The 16881-nt window shown below is 53.6% G+C and overlaps 1 protein-coding gene across 13 annotated transcripts in view; it reads left to right on the forward strand.

Moving 5' to 3' along the window:
- INPP4A (inositol polyphosphate-4-phosphatase type I A) overlaps positions 1-16881 on the forward strand; it is a 165684-nt gene that overhangs the window by 122368 nt on the left and 26435 nt on the right. For all 13 annotated transcript variants that reach the window (XM_050755045.1, XM_050755057.1, XM_050755050.1 and 10 more), the window contains 7 exons: positions 3305-3477; positions 4382-4505; positions 5383-5509; positions 5775-5915; positions 8270-8367; positions 12512-12624; positions 16722-16876. In XM_050755045.1, coding sequence (XP_050611002.1) covers positions 3305-3477; positions 4382-4505; positions 5383-5509; positions 5775-5915; positions 8270-8367; positions 12512-12624; positions 16722-16876 — 931 coding nt within the window. The remainder of the gene's footprint in view (positions 1-3304; positions 3478-4381; positions 4506-5382; positions 5510-5774; positions 5916-8269; positions 8368-12511; positions 12625-16721; positions 16877-16881) is intronic.

Genomic DNA, 16881 nt, shown 5'->3' on the forward strand with positions numbered 1-16881 from the left:
AAAGAAAAAGAAAATGTGTGCTGACCCCTGATCTAGTTCATATTGAGTTTCCTGGGTATTGCTTGTGGTTTTGAGCATGAGTCCCCCAAATAATAAATATGATTTGATGTTCTTTTTCTTACATTCCAAAAATCAGCTGCATGGTCAGTCTATCGCTTGCGTATTTCTGACTGGTTATACACGTAAGAGAGCAGGATACTTTGTTGATTTCTAGAATGTAAAGAGTCCATGACTGTGGGATTTACCAGGCTAACGGCTATTCCTGTGCATTGCTAGTGAAGCCTGTCCACCCATACAGCCCCGTGAGTCAGCGTAGTGTGGTGGCTCCTGGCAGCAACCCCAGGACGCTCTTAGAAGTTAGCCCGTCGGCGGGTTAATCTGATTGGACACCTCATAGGGACTCTCCCAATTTGCTTTCAGCCCCTTCATAGTTTCTCTTTCCCCAAAAGTCAGTGTCACCTTGAGCAGGCCTTGGGCCCCACCCCCTTGGACCCTGAAGGTTATTGAGGCCTTGGTAGATGTACGAATAGTTGGCCTTGGTCTCCTCCTCCATGTCCTCCCCTGGGCCCATGCCTCAGCTGACCTCCATGGCAGGCCAGTGCCTTCAGACCGAGCTGTCGCCTGAGCCTCAGTGGTGCTGAAGCCTGGGGCCGTACCCAGCCGTTAGGGCCAGGAGAGGGCTGGTGGCGTGTGCATCTGCTCCCACAGAAGCTCGGGGGTCTTCTCAATTCTGGGCTTCTGAGGGTTGCAGAACTAATGGGAAGTCTCGTGGGTCCCCGGGCAGCCCACGGACAATGCCTGGCCTGTAGAGCCCTCCTGGTTGTGCGTCAGCTGGGACATTCCCAGAAGCACTGATGGCTTTTTCACAGTTGATGCTGATGGACTAAGATGGTCCCTGCAAGGAGTTCTTTTGGCTTTTCCTGGAGAACTGCATTTAATCTGGGCTAAAATATACACACTTACAAAGGCACACACACTCTCCCTTTCTCCCTCCCCTACTAATGAGGGGAAAATGCAGAAGCAAAGTCCGGATTTGAAAGTGCTCTTCAAAGTTACCTAAGTTGGTATGGCCCATGGATTCACTACCGGTCTGCAAACATTACGGGTTAGGAACTAAATAAGGAGCTTTCTACAAAAACACGGGTCGGCGACGTCACTCAGGACATTGTTTCATTGAGCTGATGTTTTTTCATAACTCGGCTTTCTAGTGAAGGAAGCAGAGTATAAACCCTTCAGCGATCCCGGTGACCCAGGTGCCTTTACGTCACTAGATCCTGGGTAGAAATCATGTTACTGCCCAAGAAACTCATTTTGGTTGAAGTTTTAAAAAATTGTTCCAGACATGTCTGAGCCCTTCTCTGGGCAGATAACCACACTCACCTTCTACCAAGTTCCATATCTCCTCTTTTCCAGGACACATGTCTTAGTGCTTTTTAGCCATTCTTTCTATACTACAATTTTTTTTTTCCATTTTTTTCCTAATATAGCAAAGCATCGTTCTCATGGGAATTTAGTTTAAAGGGAAATAGGCAAAGTGAAAAAGTTGTAAGACCGGTTGTATAGTTTGATCATTTTCAGATTAAAATAATCATGATTTTCACGATATGCATGATAGGTAGAAGAGCAAAGTAAAACTGGCAACATTTTCTTTAAGAGCATGTACTTCTTAGAGAAGGATAGTCTACTGCCTACCTTTCCCCAGACTGTTTGGCTAGAAAAACCTGTTTGCCATTGGCATTTTTGATAGGCACTTCATGTAATCGGCATACATTCAACAGAATTCTTCAAAGAAACAAAAACATGGTCTCTGAGAACTTCAGTGGAGGAAAGAGACTCGGATATTATCTAGTGCCTCTCATTTTATGAAAAAGGTCCCACATGGCTGAGGGGTCAAGGGCCTGGCCTGTGGTCACCTCTGCTCAGCAGTGGCCGGGGCCGGGACTCAACATTTTCCACCTCTCAGTTCAGTGTTCTTCGTCACTGGGGTTCCTTTGCTAAGACCTGTCTGCTGTGGACTTTCTAAATTTAAGCCTGCTTTTTCCGTTACAGATACAAACGCTGTCCACAAACAGTTAGTGTGCCTGCATGTGCAATTAGGCCACCTCCAACTTTTGAGCTGCTACAGATACTTAAACATTTCCATTAACCAAACACTGAGTGTAGGGAATTCTTAGGCATGTTTCAATATTTCTTTAGGTTGGTTTCTCAGTGACGTGCTAACCGTCCAGCTTGAGAGGACAGGGCCAAGCCGCCCTTCTCTCGGTCTCTGAGATTCTGTTTATCTGAGACAGAGGTTACCCTCTGGCAGCCGCACAGCTCCCACAGCCCGGGGCCTTCCCTGAGTGCCGTGCCGGGACATGGCCTGGTGCATTCTGTGGCTCGAACCCTCACCCTAAGGGGCCTGCACTGCCCGGGCTTCACTCCACAACTTCTCACCATGTTTGGTGTGGTGGATTCACCAAGTGGTGATGGCCAGATGCCTATTTCTGGTCTTAGTGACCTGTTACAAATAGAACCTTAATGAGGGCCTGTCTTCCCTTTTAAATGTCTTCTAAATAGGAAGGAAAAAAAGAGTCAAAACCCAAAATATCTTTCACCCTGTTTTTCTCCCTTGAGGCTCTATTTTTAAAAAGTTGTTTTAGGTCAAAGTTTCCATATAGTCCTAAAAGAAAACTGAGCTAGAAATAGTACTGGGGAAGGAAGGTGGGGGTGGGGAAGGAAGTGAGTGCAAGGTGGGGCCGTTCTGAGGGCTGAAAGCTCTGGAGCTGTGAGGAATGGTCCCCCTCCAGGTGTGCAGGGTGAGAATTGAACACAGTTGCATACAAGGCTTGGCAAGGGCAGAGGAGTCTCTGACTTAACTTCATACCCAGGTCAAGAGAAGGGGGAGCACAGAGAACCTTTCTGGGGTCCTTTCTTTTCGCGTGGAGGTGCTACCGTGCGTGGAAGGAGATGAGCCTCTGCGGACAGAGCATTTTCTGGCCTCGTCATGACTTGCAGAAGTTTTTTTGTTGTTCTCCCCCAAAGGCATTGTCTGAAGTATTTCTGTCTAGGGTCCCCAACAGGTTCAGGAGACCAGGCATGTGTTGGAGGTACCGGAGTAGAACTGATGTTTGAGGTTGCTGGAAAGAGCTGGGGCTCGAGGGCTAGGGACTGGGTTGGTTCTAGACAGAGCTAGAAGATAGGGTGGAGATGGGCGAGTGGGAGGACTGCAGTGGTTAGGGGCCAGGTGACTTGTTAAATTGCCAGAACCTAATTCTTCAAATACATCTCTCTCATTGTGATGACCCCCTCGCTTGTGCCGCAGGTGAATGGAGTGAGGCCCTTTACCCGCTGCTGACCACTCTCACCGACTGCGTGGCCATGATGAGTGACAAGGCCAAGAAGGCCATGGTATTCCTGCTCATGCAGGACAGCGCGCCCACCATAGCCACCTACCTGAGCCTGCAGTACCGCCGTGACGTGGTCTTCTGCCAGACGGTAGGCCCCGGGAGCACCCCGAGGGAGGCAGCGGGCACCTCCCAGCTCGGAAAAGACAGGCTTAGGAAGCCCTTGCCTCTCACTTCACTTGTAAAGTGAGCACGCCAACCCTAACCCTAACCCTAACTTTGCACCTGCAAAGTCTGCTGATTCTGTACCCAGGAGGTAGTGAGGGCGTGGGTGGCGCAAGCCTCTTTGCTATGTTTGTTTTTTTTTTTTAGCTGCACAGGAGTTGAGTGAGGGCAACAACACAGGTATTTGCGGTCAGTGCAGACATTGCTGATATAACAGTAGGTGCCTTAGGTCTGCAGCTTGTTGCAGGACTCTCTTATTGTTGAGAGAAGTGAAGCCTTGAAATGAACGTAACAAGTTTAATAGTTGCCAGTAACCAAATTAGTAAAGTGAACAGTGCTTTGGGGTTGGGCTGGTTCTCTCCGAGTTCCCTCACCCATCCTGGAGAGTCCTGTTTCATTCCACAGAAAATCTCCCACTGAGGAAACTTTTGAGTGACCATGTTGTCTCTCACTTCTGTTTTTTGCTGGGGCTGAGTTTCCAGCCAGGGTGGCGTGGCTCTATGAGCAGATAGACCCTTTCACTGTGAGTAATTAATTATGGGCTTCCAGAAGGTTCCAGCCTAGGAATAATGCCAGGTACAGGTCAGGTCAGAAGCCGGGCCAAAACCAAACCTATGTTGTGAGTGACAGGAATAGCAAGCCCACTGTTGGGCGTCTTCCCATGGCCAGGGCGTGCCCCACCTGGGCTTCTTGAGGGACAGGAGGTGCTGCTGAAGCCCCTTTGAGTAGTGGCAACAGGGGAAGGGGGCGGTGGGAGGCTGGGCATGATCTGACTGCCATTTGGTGGGCAGGCATGTGACCCTGAACCGCTTCACCCCACGCCCCCACAGCTGACTGCCCTCATCTGCGGCTTCATCATTAAGCTGAGGAACTGCCTGCATGACGACGGCTTCCTGCGCCAGCTCTACACCATCGGGCTGCTGGCCCAGTTCGAGAGCCTGCTGAGCACCTACGGTGAGGCGCCCCGGGCCAGGATTGGGAGCCCTACTTGCGTGTGTGGTTTCCATCTTTTCTGGCTAGGTATTTTTCTCATTGTACCAGTAATGCGTGCTGATTAGAATAAATCCAAAATACATAACAGCAGACCAGATGGCAGTCCTGGCAGTTACACAGGCACACGCCTTGGTTTGTTGTTGTTTCTGGTTGAGGATGGATGTTCATCACTTAACCAGTAACTTCCTGTTGGACTTCGGGTTGTTCCTGAAACACCAGTGCAGCAGTGGCCTCTGTGCACGAGACACTTGTGGGCCTGTTTCTACGGCTCCTGAATAACTAGAAGGAGAGTTACTGGGTCAGAGGGTAGGAATATTTTTAAATTTAATAGATATTTCCAAGTTGCTTTCCAAAAAGGCTCTCTTCTTCCTACCCTTGTTTATTATTTATTTCTTCTGAGAAGGTGATAGAAAGCATTTGTTAATCTTTGGAAACCGAGGACATCGAATAGATATCAAGCCCTGTGTAACGGGAGGGTCTGGCCTCAGCAAAGCTGCTTTAGCATCTCTCATTTCGTGTTTCAAGAGCTGGCTTTGCTTTCTGAGTTTATGTATTTGTTTCCCTCCCTACTATCCTGCGCTTGCCCAAGAAAGAACGGGAAAGGATGGCGCGTGTTTCCACCGGCTGCATGTTCTGATGTGGCTGTGGGATTTCAGAGGCATTGTTGACTGACAGAGGAGTGGGTTGCAGGGGAAGAGGCTCAGAAACTCCCCCTCCCCCAGAGCCACACCTGCACCACTCCTGTCACAGCCAGGCCCGAGCTCGGCTGCCTTCTGCTGAGACTGGGGAGAGCGGCAGGGCCCTCTGCCTGACAGCCCCGCCCCTCTCTCGTGTCCAGGGGAGGAGCTGGCAATGCTGGAGGACATGAGCCTTGGGATCATGGACTTGAGGAACGTGACCTTCAAAGTCACTCAGGCCACTTCCAGCGCCTCCGCAGACATGCTGCCCGTCATCACAGGAAATCGGTAGAGTGTTGGTTTAAAATTCTCTGAGCCAGAGAGCAGTGTTCGTATTTGTTTATTTCAGGGAATCTACTCTTCCTTCTGAATTTTTTATCCTATTTCATTTTGTTAAATGCTCTGATTACAGCCCCTAGGTTAGTACCACTCCCTTAAAGGTCTGTGGTTGGCCATTTGGCCATCACTGAGCCAGAGGGCCAGCCTGGGCACTGCCGTCTGCTCGGTGGCCCTCTGGCCTCACACTGCTCTCCCTCTCTCCGCCTTTCTCCAGCGACGGGTTTAACGTGCGGGTCCCTCTGCCGGGTCCACTGTTTGACGCCCTGCCCCGGGAGATCCAGAGCGGCATGCTGCTGCGAGTGCAACCCGTCCTCTTCAATGTGGGCATCAATGAGCAACAGACACTGGCCGAGAGGTGTGTGCTGGCCCTTCGGGGCTGCGGGAGTGCGGCGGCCTTGGAGATGACACAGAAAACATACTTACCCCTCTTCAGGCTCCAAGTGCTGGACAGACGTCGTTATCTTTCCCTCCTTTGGCCAACATTTTCGTCATGGCCGTGCACCTCACTGTCTTTGGTGCTAGGGACACAGGGTGACCCAAAGGTGGTCTCTGTCCTCAGAGACTCAGCAGGTGGGAGAGAGAGACATGGATGCAACGATGAAGACAGATACAGGGCATTGTGGGATCCCGAGTAGGGCACCCAGCAAGGTCTAAGGGGGTCTGTAGAGGCTTCTTGGAGTTGCAGGGGATGAGGCTTTGAAGTGTGAGTAGGAGTTGGATGATTAGGTGGAGGGGAGACGTGTCAGATTAAGAAGACTGAGGAAAGGCCTGGTGGGGAGAAACAGCATGTAGTTCAGGGGCAGCAGGTTCCAGGCAGGGATTGGCAGGTAGGGGTAGACAGGCTCTGTGTGCCAGGCTGACACTCATGCCTGAACCTAAAGGCTTACACCTTGTAAACTGCCCTCCAGGGTCACTTGCCACTCCGCGGAGGGGAGTTGTGTGTGCCTGTGTGTGCACATGTGCCTGTGTGTGCACATGTGTGTGAGGAGATAGGGTAGATGGGGTATATGTACCCTGTACTGGCCTTCCACTACATGAGAATGAGTCCTGTGTTGTCAGTGATCTTCATGTGATGTGTGTAGACTAGTCTAAACAGATATCTTCAAGTACTTGCTGTGAAGGAAATTTGGTTTCCAGAACAGTATGCCATGTTGCTGCTGGGCCTTCTCATGTCCAGCCCCAGTGGTTGATGTCCATTGACGCCCAGGTGTAGGGTCACCCCAACTTAGGAAATACGGTGTTGTTGCTGGGAGACAATGAAGAACTTTCAGTGGGCCAGGACGCAATCCGATTTACATTTCAAGTAGGTTGTTTCACTGGCACGTGCTGGGAGGAGATAAAGGGGACAGGTGTGAGGAGGAAACTGCTGGGAGGAGTCCAGGCCAGAGGTGGGAACCTGGATCAGGGCCGGGGGAGTGTTGGTGTTCTGCAGAGGGGTAGGCTGGGGAACTGTTTAAGTGGTCAGTGGAAGGGTTTAGTCTTTAGTGGGGCTGGGGCTGAGCGGGAGGAGAGTACACCAGACAGACCCACCCACTGAGCTCATAAACTGGCAGGAGAGTCGTGTCCAGAGGCAGGTGGTGAGCTGGGTTTGGGCTGAGGGCACCAGCCCAGGAAGCAAAGCCCCAAAGGTGTGAGCAGAGCTGGAGGCGCCTATGCCAGGGAGAGGCACAGCCTCACTGGAGCACCAGCAGGGAGGTGGCCCAGGGAAGGGAGAAGGATGGTGCCTGCATCCGGTAGCTGCGGATCCCACGGGCTTGCAGGAGCAGTTTCTGGAGAGGACTGAGCCAGGGCCAGGTGCATTGAGTAGAGGGGAGGGTGGAGGATGCAACGCTGAGGACAGAGAGGACTTGGGAAGAGCAGGTTCTTGGCTTTGTTCCTTTATTGGCCCTGCAGTCACTGGTGAGCTGGGCTTGTTTATAAGCTGAGGGGAGAGCCCTCAGAGGGGAGACCACAGGCCCAGGGTCAGGGATGGCCCCCAAGGGAGCAGGTGCCTAGAGAAAAGGCCATTGTGGGCACCGGGGTGGATGGGCTGGGACTCGTAGGAGGGAGTCGTGCCCTCTGAGGGATGCTCTAGGGCCGCAAAGAAACTGATGCTCAGAAGGCCTCTCAGCAGGGACTTGTGGGACTGCACTGGGGCCCAGGACCTGGACTTCAGAGTCTGCATTTTCTAATGACCACCTTGTGCCTTGTTTGCAGGTGGCATTTTATGGCCTTGTTTCTTAGGCATTTGGCACATGCTCCTTGCAGCACACGGAGTGTAATCGGGGTGAACCTGCATGATGAGGAAAGGGCAAGGGCTTCATGGTCAGTCCTGGAGGAGCTGGCAGTCAGGCATGTGCATTCTGCACACAGAGAGTGACTTCAGATTGGAGTACAGGGCTGCAGCCTCACCTCCCAGCCGTACCTCACTGCCGTCCCCCCTCCTAAGTGCCTCAGGTGTGCCGCACAGGGCCTGTACCAGATCATGTTCTGATCATCTCTCGGCATGCCTGTAACAGTGATACATGATTCCTGCCAATGCAATGCATTTAAACTGATCAGCAACACTGAAGAGATGCCTTTCTGCTCGGAAGAAGGAAAGTGGCTTAGAATTTAGACATGCATAGGAACTGTTTGAGAGAATCAACATAGTTCGTTTCCATGCAGTTGTGTTCGTGTTGGAAGAAAGTGACATTACCCAACTAATGGCATCCCCTATAATCTCCCAAGGTTTGGTGATACGTCTTTACAAGAAGTCATCAACGTGGAGAGTTTGGTGCGGTTAAATTCCTACTTTGAGCAGTTTAAGGAAGTTTTGCCTGAGGATTGTAAGTATTTCTTCAGTCACGGTAGGTTTCACTTACTCGTCTTTTTATCAGTTTAGATGTCTGAGCTCTGGCTTGCCCTGCCTCTATTAGTTCATGTTCCTTCTCTCCCTAAACACACACATGCAGAGAGAGAGAGAGAGAGAGAAAGAGAGAGAGAGAGAGAGAGAAGCTTCCCTTGGCCGCGGCCCTCATCCATCTCTTTGCTGTTGATTCTCTACTAGCCTGTGAGACATGGCTCCTTCCCACGCTGTCGTAGTCACTGACACTCGATGCGTTTGGTGGCACGCATTGTGTACCTGCTGGTAGGGCTTGGGGGAATCCCAGAGGCAGGACCCACCCTCGGCCAGGTGAGCGGCCCACACACCTCCCTTTGTGGTGCTTAGAGAGGAAGATGCGGGGCCAACATTGCTGGGTGTTTGGGAGCAAGATGGCCCCATCTCGGCGTCTCCTGGAGGCCGTGGAGATGCTGACAGTCATCTCTCTGCGTGTCCTCCAGTGAAGATGCTGCAGCTAGGGCTCTGCGGCCACAGAACTCAGGGAGGAACCGAGGGCTGCACAGCACTGCCTACGAGTAGAATTCCCTCTTGAATTCAACCCAGTGAAAATTCCCTGCAGACCTGCTGAGTGTAAAGTGCTAGAGGATCCGATGGCAAATGAGGGGTGGACCCTGCCTTGGAAGGAGAGCTGGTCCCAGAGTGCCGGCCCCTCTCTGCAGGCACTGCCACAGTCACTAGGGGGCGCCACACAGCAGAAGGTGTCATCCCCACTGCATTACACGAATGTCCTCTGTTGGGGGTTTCCAAAGAGGGAACCCACGTCGGCTGGGCTTTAAATTGGGCAGGCTTCATCTGCAGCCTTTTGGACGGTATGGTAGACCTTAGAGTTTAGAGATAGTCAAACAGTACTGCTGGTGAACCTTCACAGGTCACGGGAGCGCCAGGCACTGGGCTGGGCTCTACATACATTTACTCGCCGAATCCATAGCAGCCCGTGGGTCGGTAATAGGATCCATGTCCAGATGAGGAAAGGGGCGCCTGGCTCTGAAGCCCGTGTGCTTGGATTGTGGCCGAAGCCGTCCTGCTAGGAGACACTGACACAGAACACTCGGGGCCAGGCCAGGAAGTTGTGGCTGCAGCAGGGAAGCAGTGGGAAAAAAACTGCCTCTTCACAGGTTCACCTAGCAAGAGCGTGTGGCGGGGCCGGAAGAGGGGAGGCAAGCCGCTGATGGCCAGCGTGAGGCTGTGAACTTCAGATGACACTTCAGATGACATGTTGCTTCACTCTGACCACAGCCGGGTAGTGACAGTGAGCGTGGAGAGAGGGATGAGGTATTAGGAGGGTCTGGGCTGAGGATGCGCTCCTAAGCGGCCACGTGCAGCTGGCGCTGGGGAGGTGAGGGCTGTGCCTGCCGGGAGAGCTGACAGACCTGGCGCTGGGCAAGGACGCTGGAGTTGGCGGCAACAGCAGGGGCTGCCCCGCCGATGAGAGAGGCACAGGGCTATAGGGGAGAGCGAGCGCAGCACTGGCCCAGCTGAGCTGATGACATGGGCACGTGACCTGTGGGGAGTGCAGATGTGGAGCCACAGAGCGGAGCCCTTTCGTGGTTGAGGCCACTGAGTGGCAAGACGAGAAGGGGCTGGAACAGCATCTGGAGGGGCCCCTGCCCCCAGGGGGACAGCAGGGAAGAAGGGACTCAACAGAAGGCCAGAGGGAGCATCACAGGCTAGCAGGAAGAAGATAGGAGCCAGGAGGGTGTGGGGCGCTGCTGGACTCCGGATGTGTGGACAAGGAGCTGCCGGTGATCTCTCCCAGACAGTCTCACTGTGGCGAGGGCCGGGCCAGGGATCAAGGGGTGACAAAATGGTGCTGCCTTGGAAGGGCCCACTTTGTCCCGAAGACTGTCAGCGACTTGAGGGATGGGGCTGTGGGCAGGTGGGACACACCCTGGAGCTGCAGGGGCCATGGGAGTGCTCAGAGACCTGAGGAAGGAGAACACACAGGGCTGTAAGATGCAAGAGGACTGCAGAGTCCCAGGCGAGGCCCTGGAGCGGGCAGGCGGAGGGTGCCCTTGCAGGGAGGGAAGGAGGGAGGAGAGAAGGTAGGGACACGAATGGAGGAAGTTTGCTCAGGCTGGGCGGCCTCAGTCTCCCCAGTAAAACAGGTGTTCTTGTCCAACTCAACATGAGAGAGGTGAGCACAGAACTGGGGCCTTGAGGGGAGTGAAGGTGACTGGCACAGATGCCATTGGAGCCAGAGAGCCTGGAAAAATACAGATGCCCGGGCCCCACCCCAGAGTGTGGTAAGTGGGCAGGGCCTGGGCATTAGGGTTTCAGAAACTCCCCAGGTGGTCCCTGTGTGCCACAGCCAGGGTGGTAAATATAACATGAAGTCGAGGTCCTGCAAGGATTTGGCAGCTGCAGGCCATCAGTGCCGTGGGCGTGGGAGCTGTTAGAAGGCGTCCTCATGCTCTTTAGCAGGGGTTGGAGTTCAGACAGCAGACTTATCACACACTCGCCACAAGCCGGGCCCCCTGCTACCCACTTTATGTGGATTCTCTAGTCTGATCCCCACAGCAGCCCTGGGAAATGGGCACCGGTTTCACACCCACTTGGCAGATGAGGAAACTGAGGCATGGAGAGCGAGTCTCCCCAGGAGCTGGGCCAAGCCCAGGCAGCGTCTTCTGACTGCTGTAGGGGAGAGGATGGGCCCACCCGCAGGGCCAGCCAGGGAGCCACGAAGGTGAGCAGGGAGGGAGCAGGGGCGCGCTGAGGCCGGGAGGAGCGGGAGTGCTGAGCGGCTGCAGTAAGTAGGAAGCGGGAATTTGTTCCTAGCGCCCAGTCCCCAGGGCTCGGGGAGCCGTTACCATAGGCAGTGAAGGCCCAGGGTGAGCGAGGCCTCTGGAAGCCGAGCAGCCAGGCTGGACCACGCAGGCAGGAACGAGCCGACTGGACCGTGACCCAGGAAGCTGGGGCAGATGCGGCCCAGGTACCCCTCCCCGCAGGAGGATGGCTGGTCTCTGAGGCTGAGGAGATGGAGCCCACCAGTTGAATATCCCCAAACTTTGCGTGGTTCCTCAGTGGACAGGTATTCATTAAAGTAGGGGCTGCAGGGGCAGCCAGCGAGAAGCCAGAGTGCATCCTGGGAGGTGAGATGGTCTACGCCGGGGGCATATATCCTGACCCGGCTAAGCTCCCCTCCTCTGGGCTCCCACAGCTTTCATCTCAGCTGATGCCAGCTTTCCATCTCTGTCTCTGGCCTGTCCCCTGACCGGCGTGGTGCGGAGCACTCAGCAGCAACGTGAAGTAATTAGCACAGAACCTGTGTACACCAGGGCAAGGCTGTGTGGTGGAAACCAGGTGTGCAGTTAGATCCCAGATGCTGCCATGTACTTGGTTTGGCTTTGGGCATTCCGGCGCTGTGTCTGTTTTCTTTAGCCATGACCTTGAGGCTCTTCTCTTTGTCTTTAATAATCCCAGTGTTTGAAAATTCCAGAGTACCTTTCGGGAGTGGTTGATGTTTCCCTCAGTTTTGTCTGGGGCTTCTTTGTAAGGTGACCTGATGGATCTTCAGGCCCAAGGGGTCCTGGAAGGACCTGGAGATTGCCAGAGTGGAGGAGGAGCTGTTAGGATGTGGCAGCAGGGGCCTCCCTGGGTCCTGCAGAGGTGTGTTCTCCTGGCAGGGGCCAAGGGACCCCTGGCGGGGGCTACGCTTTCCTGATCCCTCCTCAGGTTTCCAGGCCTGCTCAGTGGCCCAGACCCACTGCCCCAGTTTCTTCCACCCTGGGGAAGGTTTGAAGACCAGCTGGATCCCCCCTCTGACTCCCTGCTAACTCCCTCGTCTGGGAGGGGTGCAGGAGGCATGGGTAGTTACAAGGAGTCCTGTAGGTGGTTCGGTGGCCATTCCCAGCCCCTCAGAAGAACTGAAGGGAGGTGAAGGAAATGTCCTTTGAAGGTGGCAGTAAAAGAAATTAAGTGCTCACCACACCAGCAGCCATGTCCTATCCCCAAACACCTCCATCCCTTCTTCAACTGGGACCTCATCGTTTTACCACTGTGTGCCACGGCAGCTCACTTGGGTGGGCTCCCTCTGCCGGGGGTGTTCCTGGGTGCGGCACCCACTCCCACGGACTCCTTTTCTCTTCCAGGCCTGCCTCGGTCTCGCAGTCAGACGTGCCTGCCAGAGCTGCTGCGGTTCCTGGGTCAGAATGTGCACGCCCGGAAGAATAAGAACGTGGACATTCTCTGGCAAGCCGCCGAGGTACTGGTTATAGAGAAGAAAAGGAGGCTATCGCGGTGCCCGTCACCGAACGTCATGACAGAAACGTTACAAAGCAGAATCTCCGAGGAGAGCAGAGCTCTCCACACGGGGAGAAGAGGGAGTCACTGAGAACGTTCAGTTCACGGGTCCGTTCCTTTGGGGCTGCCTGAATTCTGATAAACCTGACACAGCCCATCTCTTGGGCATTTACTAGCCAGGCTGATGACAATTGTCACCCTCAGAAGCCTGGCGATCGATACCAGCTGACACCACTGTCTTACTGCATCATTTAATAGGGTCAGAAGGAGGCCATGTGACCTTTCAGGTCTCTTTAAACCATCTTTATCGTCCATTGTGCTTCTGAGCTCCTCATTTTCCCAAGCACTTACCCTGCTCGTAGTTTTTTCTAAGTTTGTTTGTGGAATTCCAAGCCACTGCTCTGAGCCTGGGTATCAGAGCAATTTCGTAGCTGGTCATTCATTCACCCTCGATGAGGGGTGAGGTTAATTCTTCTCCACAGCAGCATAACCTGCCCAGCGCTGGGACCCGGGCACACGTGGCCTCCAGTGGCATTGCCGCTCCCTGCCTGGGCCTGAGGAAAGGGAGGGTGAGCCCAGGAGGGAGGTGGCACTGCACTGCCCACCACACCTCAGCCACCACACCTTGTCACAGAGCTCGAGCAGCAGGGGGTCCCGCCCTCCACGGCTTCCCCGAGCAGCTCACTCTGAAGTGTGCCGCTCTGTCTTGTCAGGAAGGTGCTTCTCTCAGCCCCGGGTCTCTTCCACAGCAGCAGACGGTCTCAGCTTCTCACGGTGCGTGGCCGCCGCTTCAGGTTGGTTATTAGTCCTGTGTTCAAACCGGGCTTCGTGAAGCCGCACTTTGTGAACGTGCTGTACATTCTGGGTTTGTTAACAGTCGTGGCTGCTGATACCATTCCGTTGAATTCAGCTTTAAAGAGTGAACATTCCCCTCCGTCTGCTGAGTGCCTCAACTGGTCAGACTTTATCCTTGTGGGAAGCAGGGGGTGGGTCAGTCTGCAGATCTCCCCTCTCTGGGCTAGGCTGCCCTCTAAATCTTTTCCTTCTAACAGAACACATTTTGAAACAAAGTGACAGGAAGTTTGGCAGGTTTCTCAGGCCTCATTTTTCAGGTATCCTCTTGGTTTTGGGGCCTCATCTGGCATTGCTTGCTCAGGACAGGCCCAGCAAGTGAGGTGTAGGGCAGGGAACACACTGGCTGCGGGGATCTCTGCAGCAGGGCAGAGGGGGCTCCCTACTGTGTTTTTTCTGGGGGGTTGCTAAACCCCCCTGGCCAGGCTGTGACAGCCTCTTACCTAAGCACCTTAAGAGATTTTGTGTGAAGAGCAAGCCTTTCCCACAGGACACGAAGAATACAGAGGGTGGCCGGGCTCGGTGGCTCACGCCTGTAATCCCAGCACTTTGGGAGGCCGAGGCCGATGAGTTCCTTGAGGTCAGGGGTTCGAGACCAGCCCGGCCAACATAGTGAAACCCCATCTGTACTAAAAATACAAAAATTAGCCAGGCGTGGTGACGCATGCCTGTAATCCCAGCTACTCGGGAGGCTGAGGCAGGAGAATTGCTTGAACCTGGCAGGCGGAGGTTGTAGTGAGCGTGAATCCAGGAGGTGGAGCTTGCAGTGAGCCGAGATTGCACCACTGCACTCCAGCCTGGGTGACAGAGTAAGATTACATCTCAAAAAAAAAAAAAACAAAAAAACAAGAATGCAGAGGGTGACACAGCTAGGTGTCTGAACAGTGGTGGGGGACTGGGGGACGTGCACTCACTGATTTGTTCTCCTTAGAATACACACACAGGCAGCTTTACAGACAAGCGGTGCAGAGACCTTGTGCATGCCTTGTTTGGGAACTGTGGTCCTACCTGTCTATTGCCATGTAATAGAAAAATCATTAAGTATAGGGACAACTGACCATCCCCTGTCACCAGAACAGAAAAGCAGTGCATCAAGTCCTGTATTTCTTGTTCCTGTAGAGGCCTCAGGGTGTACAAGCATGAGTGTAGAGGTGGCAGGCTCTCAGAGACCCCCAGTTGCATGTGTTCTCACGTTGTCCACCGAACCCCAGGCATCCCCTGGGGATAAGGGGTTGTGGGGCAGCAGTGCCAGCCACTCAGGTACTGAGTCCTCCCATCCTCAGTCTGACCAGAGCTGCTCTCTTTTTCAGGCTCTTATTTCTTTTCGTTTGTGTGTATGAACAAAGGGTCCCTGGCTAAATAGCTGGAATCCCTTTAGTCAGGTCTCAGCCCGTATCTCATGGATGGGGAGACCCAGCAGGGCACCAGAAGTGGCTGATGGCCATCTGGGATGGGAGCCTGGCACTGCAGTGCCCTCTCGGGCAAGGATGCATCACGGCCACCCCTGCCTGCCTTCCAGAACCTTACGTTAGCTCTGGATACAGCATCCATGAATTTAAAGCTTTTTGAAACCTGTAGTGCCAGCTTCCATCATGTGTTTGGGTCCTGAACTCTACAGCCCATAGGATTTAGTGCACACACCAGGCTCACTCTTGCTTTGTCAGTTACAACTTCACAAATGTGATTAATTTACTCTTCATTAGCTTAAGGTCTGCTTATCTGCTTAGAGCCTGTTAGTTTTTCTTTTTTCTTTCCTTCTTTTTGTCGGTCTGTTCTCAGAAGAAGCCTGTCCTCCTTCTGATTGTCTTGCCTGAACACTGAGTCTATTCTGTTTTGCCTTTCCCTAGACAAGGCTCTTAGCACTGTGCCACGTGTGCCATGTTCGTGTCTAGCGATGATCCTGGCAGTGACTGGCATGCTCTCTGGCTTTGCTTGCCTGCCAGGCAGGTGTTGTGCCATCTTCAGGAGTTGACGAGACACTGATATTTTTCTGGCGTACAACAGATACCTGGAGCCCGCCATCACATCACTTGGATGATGTTTCATTAGATACCAGCCTTGGCGTCATAGTGCAGTGTCTGATAGGGTGCATGGCCCTTTACCTGAAGCCCCTGTGGCCAGATGTTTTGGAACGCACAGGTTTTCAGATTGTGGAAAGTCCTGTGGTGCACAGTTGGTGTTTGTTTATGTAAGTAACATGGTGCACATCGCATGTGTGTACCATGGTATACGTACAGGATTTAACATCCCCGAGGGAGCCTGAGACAGCACTCTGCAATCATATTATTGCCACACTGAAAAGTATGAATATTTACATAACATTGGATAAGTAAAGATTGTAAGTGGTCTTGTATCAGCTCAGGTCTGGTTGTGCTGCCAAATGAGATTGCCACAGATGTACAAGAAAAAAATCACCTTGTTTCAGAGCTTGCTGGATTTGGTGACTGTGTGCCTAGGATTGTATCTAGTGGTGCAGGGAAAATGCCCTGAAATCTCCCCGTGGGGAGAGGAGGTGCACTCAAGTGGCCTTTTCCCAGTCCGGAGGCTGCCCTGCCCCCTACTCTGTGAGCCATTCTGTTGTGAGGAGGGAAGTGTGCTGGCATTAACTCTGCGACCGGGAAAGGATGGCGGGAGGAGGCCTGTGGGGCTGGTGGTCAGGAGGTGGCCAAAGGGCAGTGCAACTTCTCAGCTGCTCCCGTCTGTGCAGGTGAGAGAGGAGAGTCGAGAGAGTAGGTCTGTTCCCTACCTTCCAGGGAGATCTGGAGACCTGGCCCGGGACTATGGGCATCCTGAGAGTGGCTCTGGCTTCCCCAGTGGGTCATCTTTGCCGTTCTCTTTTCCTGAGGGATCAGCAGTGAAGGGCTGAACGTGACAAGAGGGCCCAGGCATGGTTTGGAAGGGGACAGCACACTGCAAAAGAGTGTCCTGTGGGAGAAGGCAGGCCACATGAGGGATGGCAGGGATGACGGCAGGCTCACAGGCAGCATGCTCCCCAAAGGGCTGGTGTCTGTAAGTGACTTGGTTTCTGTTACCAGCTCTGGCAGGGCATGGAGTTGGGGAACAGAATGGGAGCATCTGGCCAGGCCTGGGTGCTGAGTTTCTGTCCCTGCCCTTGCTGGGCTGCTTGGGAGCCTCTCTTGGGTGTGAAAGGTGCTGCCTTTCTGCGGAGCCTCGCCTCCTAAGCACGGCCCATGTTTCTGTTGGCAGATCTGCCGTCGCCTCAATGGGGTCCGGTTCACCAGCTGCAAGAGCGCGAAGGACCGTACAGCCATGTCGGTGACGCTGGAGCAGTGCCTGATCCTGCAGCACGAGCATGGCATGGCCCCGCAGGTCTTCACCCAGGCCCTGGAGTGCATGCGCAGGTGAG

Source organism: Macaca thibetana, chromosome 13 (genome assembly GCF_024542745.1).
Source record: "Macaca thibetana thibetana isolate TM-01 chromosome 13, ASM2454274v1, whole genome shotgun sequence".
NCBI lineage: Eukaryota > Metazoa > Chordata > Mammalia > Primates > Cercopithecidae > Macaca > Macaca thibetana.